Source organism: Myotis davidii, unplaced genomic scaffold (assembly GCF_000327345.1).
Source record: "Myotis davidii unplaced genomic scaffold, ASM32734v1 scaffold149, whole genome shotgun sequence".
NCBI classification, from domain to species: Eukaryota; Metazoa; Chordata; class Mammalia; order Chiroptera; family Vespertilionidae; genus Myotis; species Myotis davidii.
The window spans coordinates 1669012-1677978 of record NW_006352194.1 but is presented as its reverse complement, the minus strand read 5'-3'; the positions used below and the strand labels follow the sequence as shown (position 1 = coordinate 1677978).

Genomic DNA, 8967 nt, shown 5'->3' with positions numbered 1-8967 from the left:
AGGCCCACAGAGACAAAAAATGACTTGCCCCAGGCCCCCAGGCAAGTTAGAGGAGGGGCTGACTCTAGGGCAGCGGTTCTCAACCTGTGGGTCGAGACCCCTTTGGGGGTCGAACGACCCTTTCACAGGGGTCGCATAAATACATCCTGCATATCAGATATTTACATTATGATTCATAACAGTAGCAAAATTACAGTTATGCAGTAGCAACTAAATAATTTTAAGGTTGGGGGTCACCACAACATGAGGAACTGCATTAAAGGGTCGCGGCAGCCCTGGCCAGTTTGGCTCAGTGGATAGAGTGTCAGCCTGCGGACTCAAGGGTCCCAGGTTCGATTCCAGTCAAGGGCATGTACCTTGGTTGCGGGCACATCCCCAGTAGGAGGTGTGTGGGAGGCAGCTGATCGATGTTTCTCTCTCACATCAATGTTTCTAACTCTCTATCCCTCTCCCTTCCTCTCTGTAAAAAAATAAATAAATAATATATTTAAAAAAAATAAATAAAGGGTTGCGGCATTAGGAAGGTTGAGAACCACTGCTCTAGGATCTGTTTCTCTCACCCACCTGCACTATGAGGAAAAAGAGGACAGATGGCTACTAAGGAAGATGTCCAAACAGCTGCTGGGCAGAACAGATGTGGGGCAGATCGTGGGTTGTGCAACTATTTCTGGGTCGCAGACCCTCTGAGAAGCCAACAGCAGCCCTGGCCTCCTGTTCTGAAACACTGTTGCACATAACGCTGTGCATAAGCGTCAGAGGGTGCAGAAGGGGTGGTGGGACACCCGTGACAGACGCCAGAGCAGAAAGGGCAGAAGGCAGGGGCCTGCTCTCAGTCCTTGGAAGGACCTGGTTCCCCAGTAAGTCATCGACTAGCGTGCAGTCCTCCCCAAACGGTGCCTGTTTGGGCCTTCTTGGAAGCTCTCTCTCACCAGGACAGCCACCCCGCCACAGGATGTGGGCCAGGGCTCCGGGGACCTAATTCCTTTCCCCACAGAGGTACAGCGGCTACACCGGGGGAAGTACAGATGTGGGTGGCCATTTCCTGTTGCCTTTGTGCTGTTGAAACAGTAGGCTCCTGGTGTCCATCCCCTCCCTCCCCTTACATCCCCTCTGCTGTAGGGGCTGCGCTGCCCTGGCTCGTCCTGGAGTCCCCGAGACTCCCAAGGAAAACTCACAGAACACAGCACCCCTGCTAGGAGTCAGAACCACGTCAGGACGCCGTTTTCCTTTAACAACTACTTTCAGAACACACTGGTAACCCTACAACTAACAACAGGAAAGCTCATCTTCAACGTCTCCCTGGCCCCTATTTCTTACAGGGGGGGAAAGTGAGGCCTAGACGACTTGGCCCAAGCAGACCCCACCAAGCAGGGCCAGGAGGACCATCAGATCCACTGCCTGGTAATCCAGCGGCCGCCTGGGACCAGACGGCTTTTTCTGGGAGCTGACGGGACATGGGGTGTTTGCCAGGGGAAGAGGCAGGCAGAAGCCCAGGGGAGGATGCCAAGAAGATATGAGAGCGAGTCCCGCCGGTGTGGCTCCGTGGTTGAGCATCGACCTATGAACTGGGAGGTTATGGTTGGATTCCTAGTCAGGGCACAAGCCCAGGTTTGGGCTGGATCCCCAGTAGAGAGTGTGCAGGAGGCAGCCGATCAATGATTCTCTCTAGAGTTGATGTTTCTATCCCTCTCCCTTCCTCTCTCTGAAATCCATAAAAACATTTATAAAGAAATAATGAGAGGGAAAAGAAAAGTTTGCTGAGAAAATCACTCTAACATGTCTCGGCCCGTGGGCTTGTGAGTGGAGAAGTGAAAGCAGGGTGGGCAGGGCAGGTCCTGGGTGAAACACAGCGCAGGTGAGGCAAGGAGTCCCTGAGAAGGAACCGCAGCTTTGGGCAATGCAGGGCTGAGAGGATAAGACAGGAAGAGCCTGTCATAGCCAACGCACAGCCTGACCCAGTGCACGCAGCCAGGTCACCAGGGATAAGGCGGGTCAGAGGTCAAGTGAGGCATTTCCTCTCTGAGCTGCAGCTTTCCTCTGCGTGGAATGGACAGATAATGGGAATCCTCATCCTACCCACAAAATCCAACTGTCTACCGAGATAATGACTCAGTGTGTGTTCACATCAAGCACCAGAGGCAGGTATGCCACTCCTGTTCTGCAGATGAGGAAGCGGGGCCTCCTGAGGCAACATGCCCAGGGCCATGCAGCCTGCAGGATCGGGTTCCGCTAAGCCTTTGTTCTCAGTGACCACTCGCTGCCTCTCAGTGTTGGTTCTTCGGACATCGCTCACTGGGGTCCCTTTCCAAGGAGAGGTGCAGCAAGATCATCTCTGAGGCCTCATTCAACTTTGAGGGCCCATGGTTTTATTAAAAAGGGTCGTAGGTAGGCGTGGAGAGCAAGTCCAAACTCCTTGGCCCAACTCTGGGGACCTTCAGAGCCTGGGCTCCCCAGACTCCTCTCAGCGTGGTCTCCCTGCATGCTCTGGAGCCACAGGGCCAGGGCTACTGCTTCCAAGCTGTGTGGCCCTGGGCAAGTGGGCCAGCTTCTCTGGGCCTCAGTTTCCTCTTCTATAAAATAAGAACAATCACAGTCCCACCGCACAGGGTTGATTGAGGAAGTGGTGGCAGGTGCTGTTGTGCCACGAGCCCCCATCCTCTTGCTCGCTGCGGGGCTCAGGGCGCTCTTTCACCACCTCCCTGCCGGAAGGAGAAGCCGTGCCGGAAGCCCCTTCCCCTGAGGCTGGGCCCCGGTTCCTCGGGTTCCTGAAGCCCCTGAGCCACTCCCTTGGCCCTTATCACAGGTGTCACAGGCTGTTGTCATTTGATTTGACTTTCCAACCACACCAAACGCTTCTTTTTTTTTTTTAATCTTCACCCAAGGACATGTTTTTACTGATTTGAGAGAGAGAGCAAGAGAGGAAGAGGAGGAAACACTAATGTGATAGTGAAACATCAATCAGTTGCCTCTAACAGGTGCCCTGACAGGGGCTCAAACCTGCAACCAGGGTACGTGCCCTGACCAGGAATCGAACCTGTGACCTTTTGGTGTGCAGGAGGACGCTCCAACCAACCTGAGCCACACCGGCCAGGGCCCAAACACTTCTTGAACCTGGGCGAGAGCATCCAGCCTGGGCCTGGCCAAGAGAGGCTGCTCAAGCAGCAGCTCAGAGAACATGCTAGGCCCAGAGAACCATGGCTATGCCCATACCCAGAGTCCTGCCCTCCCTGGGTCCGTACTTGAGTGAAGGAGACAGGGTGACAATGGCATTGGTAAGTGCCATTGTCGGGGCTACAGAGCCCAGAGGAGGGCCAGACCCTGTCACTATCAGCAGGTGAGCGGTGGGCCTGCATTGAGCTTTCTCTTCGCACCTTCGCTAGGAGGACCATCTGCTGCCATGAAAGACAAGGCAGTGCCCAGCATGTCCCGTCTCCACCTCAGACTGTTGAACAGGAAATGGGCCCACTATTTCCACAAACCTGCAAGCCACGCCCTGCTCTGGGGACTTGACCCACATTCACTGCTCGGCCAGGGCCACCCCCAAATCTCTGGCCCTGCTGCCGAGCATCGCTGTCGGCCTCTCCCTACGTGCTCTGATCATCCAGGCCCGGGCACCCAGGCACCACGCACCAAGCACATGCGTGTGAACATGCCAGGCTCATGGGCAAAGCACTGTGCTGAGCGCTCCGGGGCATCGCAAAGCTAAGCAACAATTGGCTCAACCGTCATTGTCCAACTACCAAGTGGCAGCCAGCAGAACACTCCACATGCACTATGGCATTTGATGCTCTCGGTGGCCTAGACGTCAATCATTCTACCGATGAGGACTCTAATGCACAGCCCCTTCCCACATGCCCAGGGGCAGCTGCAGGCGGCACAGGGCCTGGCACAGAGCAGGCACTCCATGGGCATTTGTTTAAGCTGAGCCTCAGAGGGGAGAAAAGGGACAAGACACTTCAGGGACACGGCACTGGCCTGAGGGGAAGTGGGGGTGGGGAGGAGTGTAGGCTGCCTGGGGTCAAGGTGAGGCCATTTCCAGGGCCTCAAAGGCAGCCCAAGGACAAGCCAAGCTGCTGCAGCCCATGGAGTCAGTGTGGCTGCCTGAGCAGGGGAGGGAGGTTCCCACGTAAACAAAGAGGCTGGGGTTTGGGAGAAAGGGTGGTAGGGGAAGGTGGTAGCTGGCAGGGGGAGGGGGAGAGAGGGCAGGAGTGGATGGGGGGGATGAGGAGCTCAGTGGGGGGTAAGGGTGGGGCGACTGATCAGAGGGGGTCAGGGAAGGGGTAGTGAGGAGCTCAGAGGGGGTCAGGGAAGAGGATAGTGAGCTCAGAGTTCACTGGAGCTCTCATGCCCGAGGCTCAATACCTGTTGTGACCAGAGCAGGACTGTCCCTTTCATGTCTCCGAATGCCCTGAAGCACCGATACCTGAGGCACCGGGCAAGCATCCATTTGAGACTCAGGTGGGGAGGGTGAATCATCCAGCCCCAGGCCAAGCTCTCCCAAGGCTTCCCCCCTGCTGGGCCCTCTTCCCTGAGGCAGGAGTCCAGGCTCTAGGACACTTGAATGAGCCCCAGTACAGATGCCCTGGCTCCCCATTTACTGGCCAGCTGCCCAGGCCTATGGGACATGGTGCCCAACCTCTGGAGGGAGAACCAGAGCAGCAGGGCCGGCAAGAGGCCAGCTGTGTGGATCCGAGGGGCCCTTGGCGGGGAGCAGGCTGGCACCTGGGACAAGGCAGTGGAGGGGGGGATGGAGAGGAGCCAGGAGGGGACTCCCAGGAGCAAAAGCTGCTATAAGTGAAAAACATGGTGTTCATCTGGCAGAAGAGCCGAAGGGAGCAACAACCTTCTGTTCTCTGAAGAGAACAGACCTGGCTTTCAGAAACGGCCAGTTCGTTCTACGGTCGCAGTCCCAAATCCACGGGGAGAATCCCTCTAGATATTAGCAATTGAATTAAAAATAAAAAGTGGCGCCCTGGCCAGTGTGGTTCAGTGGTTGAGCATCGACCATGAACCAAGAGGTCACCGGTTCAATTCCCAGTCAGGGCACATGCCCAGGTTGCCAACTCAATCCCAGCAGGAGGCAGCTGATCGATGTTTGTCTTAGATGTTTCTATCCCTCTATCCCTCTCCCTTCTTCTCTCTGAAACCAGTGAAGGGGAGGCAGCTGATCAATGTTTCTCTCATCAATGTTTCTAACTCTCTATCCCTCGCCCTTCCTCTCTATAAAAAATCAATAAAATATATTTTTAAAATAATTGGTGTCCTGGCCAGGTAGCTCATTTGGTTAGAGTGTCATCCCAATACACCAAGAATTAACCAATGAATGCATAAATAAGTGAAACAACGAATCAATGTTTCTCTCTCTCCCTTTTTCTCTCTCAAATCAATTTAAAAAATAAAAAAGTGGTGAGTCCCATAGAAGCAGGTGGCTTTCGATGGTCTGGCTATGAATGAACCTGGGAAGGGAGCCCAAGACGGGGCTGAGCCTGGAACTGAGGCCCAGCTTTTAAAAGCAACAACTTCTGGATGGACGACATTTGTAAACTACGATGCCTGAGAAAAATGAGGTCTTATTACACCTGTGTCTCTGCGCCTTTGAAAGATGAACAAGCAGCGTCTGAGGGGAGACCAGAGGGAGAACGTGGAGGCAGGCTAGGTGGTCAGTGATGGAGGCCGAGGCCTTTCTCGCCTGTCGGGTGTCGGGGGTGAGGTGTGGGGTGTCTCAGGGCACCTGTGCGTGGAGGCAGAGGCAGGAGTGAGCCGGCCCCTGGATGCTTCTGGCCAAAAGGAAGCTGTGGAGAATTCCCTTTGTGGGAGGGGTTGGGTGCACCCCTACTCTACCTGGCTTCCAGAACTTCTTGGCTGTCATCCAGTCCCTGTCATCCTCTGAGCCTGTCATGTCCTCCGAGTCCTCACGGTCCCTGGGCTCGCCCACCCACTGCAGACCATAGTCACCGAGGAACCGCTGGAGGGGGAGATGCGGGGGCACAGTCAGGAAAGAGGCGGCATCGGTCCAGTCCCCGGCCTCAGGCCTCAGCTCCCAGAGCTGGCTGGGCAGGAGGGTGGGCTCGGGGTCTTGGCCACTTCGTGGCTGTAAACTTGGGAAGCCATGTGACCTCCTAGGGCAGCGGTTCTCCACCTGTGGGTCGCGACGCCTTTGGCGGTCGCACGACCCTTGCACAGGGGTCGCCTAAGACCATCCTGCATATCAGGTATTTACATTACGATTCATAACAGCAGCAACATTACAGTTATGAAGTAGCAACGACAATAATTTTATGGTTGGGTCACAACATGAGGAACTGTATTTAAAGGGCCAGGAGGTTGAGAACCACTGTCCTAGAGCCTCAGGGTCCTCCTTACACAGCGGAGGTGACAGCGCCTGCCCAATAAGTTGTGAGGAGGACTCAGCAAGGTAATTCACATCAAGTCCTTGTTCACAGTGCCTGGTACAAGGACTCTGAGGGCAGCCATGATGGCGGTGGGGAGCCATGTGGACCCAGCCTGAGTGGGAGGAGGGCAGGACCGGGAGGATGCCGCCACCCACACACAGCCTCCCTAGGGCTGGGCCTCACAACTCTGCCACAGGAAAACTTTTGAATTGTCTGCACTTCCTGCTGCTAGTTCCTCATCTCCCTTTCTCTCCTCAGCCCATGGCTCAGGTGCAGCTTCCACCAACCTGCCCGGCCCCAAACCCAGTGGGCACACTTCCGGCTTCACCTCTTGTAACACAGGCGGTTCCTTTTCAGTTTCACATTTCCAACCGTCCCCACTGAGATGTCGAAGAGGCATCTCAAAATGAACTTGACCCAATCGGTCACCACTCCCTGCCCCCACCTCCCCACCTCTTCCCCTCCAGGCTTCTGCATTCAGCCAACAGCACCCCCCACTTGGGCCTCCTCCATGGCCGCCCCTGTGGGCCCCACATCCCAGGCAGCTCAGATCTGTCCACTCCACTGGTCTCCTCTGCTGCCACCCTCGTCCGAGCCTCGGTCAGCTCCCTCCTGGACAACTTGGGCTGAGCTTCTACCTGCCCCCCCCTCCTCTAACTGAAACCTTCCTGTGGTTCCCCATTCCTGCAGAACAGAATCCAGCCGGCTCTGTGGCTGAGCCCCCGCGGCCATGTGATCCCCACAGCTCGTCTGGCTCTCCCTCTTACTCCCACAAGTTTCTGCGGTGGGAGGTGGAGCTGCTCATCTCTCCAGCCTGGATTCTCTTCCCCTGAGGTCCCCTCACAACCTCTAGATCTCTTGCCCAAGGTCACCCGCAGAGTGGACCAAATCTCTCTTGTGTCACCCACTGAACAATGTCATCAGATCTGTGCGCTTGTGCACCTTCCTGTGCACTTGTCTATGTCTCTGTCCCTTCCAGACTCTCAGCCTCATGGGGGCGGGACCACATCCACCTCCCAGGGGCTGGGAAATAGGGGATACTTGGTATGAGTTGGTTAAGTTAATGAAGCAATAAATGTACGAATGATATGAACAGAGGGGCTGCCATACCCTCTGCCCTGTGGCAGCTGCTCAGAGAAGCCCCACAAGCCAGGTATGAACAGCCTGGGGGAAGGGGGCGCCGCTGCGGCCGGGCCTGTGGGTTTGCTGCTGCCACCTGAAATCAGGTTGGGGCTTTGGAAGCCAACCCTACAGGGAGAGGGAGAGGTTCTGGTGGGGCCCTGACAAAGCATGCCCCCCAGGACCCTCCCTGACATGTGGGTCCCTCCTGTGTGAGCCTTGCTGTATGAATGGGGCAAGGAAAGTGACACGGGGTGACTGAGATGCCACGTTCAATTCAGTGAACACATATGGCCGGTCTCATGCTGGGTCCTGGGCGAAAGCAATGGACAGGAGGGTGGAGTTCGAGGTCCCCTAGGGGGAGGGAGGAGAGGGATGAGGCACGAAGGAAGCACAGGACACAGCCTGACCTGCTCAGTCGGGGAGGGGCTCCTGGGGGAGGGCCCTGCCTTGATTTGAGACTGAGGATGAGTGGAACCTCGCTAGGGGGAGGTGGGGAAATATTTCAGGCAGAGGGATCAGCATGGGCCAAGGTCCTGAGGTGAGAAACTGCTCAGTGTAGTCCAAGAACCAGAGTCGGGGCCCATGGCTGGAGGGGAGTGTGGTTCAAGGTGAAACTGAAGAGGAAGCCCAGGCCGGAAGGAGTGTGCCCCGCCCTGGATACCTTTCTGGCTCCCGTTTAGTCCTGCGGAGGGAAACCAGGGCAGGGCCGGGCGCGGGGTGTGGCGAGGGGCCAGAGAGGTGGGCTCTGACCCCGTTCCTGAGGGCAGACAGCCCTGACCACTGCCTCTCTCACCTCCATCTCCTCGACCTGCCGCCGCAGATGCTCGCACATGGTCTCCAGCTCCTCCTGCCGCTGCAGGGACATCTGGCCTTCAGGAGAGATGGGGAGGGGTTCCGCTGCCCCAGCATGGAGGCTGCCAGGCTGCCTGGACCAGAGCTCTGCCCTGAGGGTCATCTGAAGAAGCTGCCCCTTGACTCCGGGGAATCCCCTGAGAATGGGCTCGAGCCCCTCGCCCTGACCCTGACAAAGGAGGGAGGCCCTCCTGACCCCAGGAGGTCGCCGCCCTCCTGAAGGAGGCTGCTGAGGCTGCGCCTGCACTCAGGGATTAGGTCCCGCTTGGAGGGCACCATCCTAAAAGCATCACTGCCCCCTGGGCTCGGCTGTCCAGACCCCACCCCCGATGCCTTGGGGCCCAGGGGAGGTACAACGGGAGGGCTGAGCAGCCCCTGAGAGAGCCTCTTACCCTTCTGCTCCTGGAGGATCGCCACCAGTTCCTCGAGGGACTGTATCTTCTCATCCTGCAGCAACAAGACGGGGTGGGGGGTGGGGGGCAGGCAGGCCTGGTAGTTCCAAGAGCCCAAGGGAGCCCCTTCCAGAGGGAAGATCTGGAATGTGTGTCTCTGTGGGGGCACCAGGGAGCTTAAAGCCCTTTCCCCGCTTTGGCATGACCAC

At 56.8% G+C, this 8967-nt stretch overlaps 1 protein-coding gene across 6 annotated transcripts in view; it reads right to left on the bottom strand.

The window, feature by feature from the left end:
• The window catches only part of UBXN11 (UBX domain protein 11), a 20310-nt gene that overhangs the window by 4426 nt on the left and 6917 nt on the right, over positions 1-8967 (bottom strand). For all 6 annotated transcript variants that reach the window (XM_015557266.1, XM_015557269.1, XM_015557268.1 and 3 more), the window contains 3 exons: positions 8759-8813; positions 8308-8384; positions 5842-5965 (listed from right to left, as the gene is read on the bottom strand). In XM_015557266.1, coding sequence (XP_015412752.1) covers positions 5842-5965; positions 8308-8384; positions 8759-8813 — 256 coding nt within the window. The remainder of the gene's footprint in view (positions 1-5841; positions 5966-8307; positions 8385-8758; positions 8814-8967) is intronic.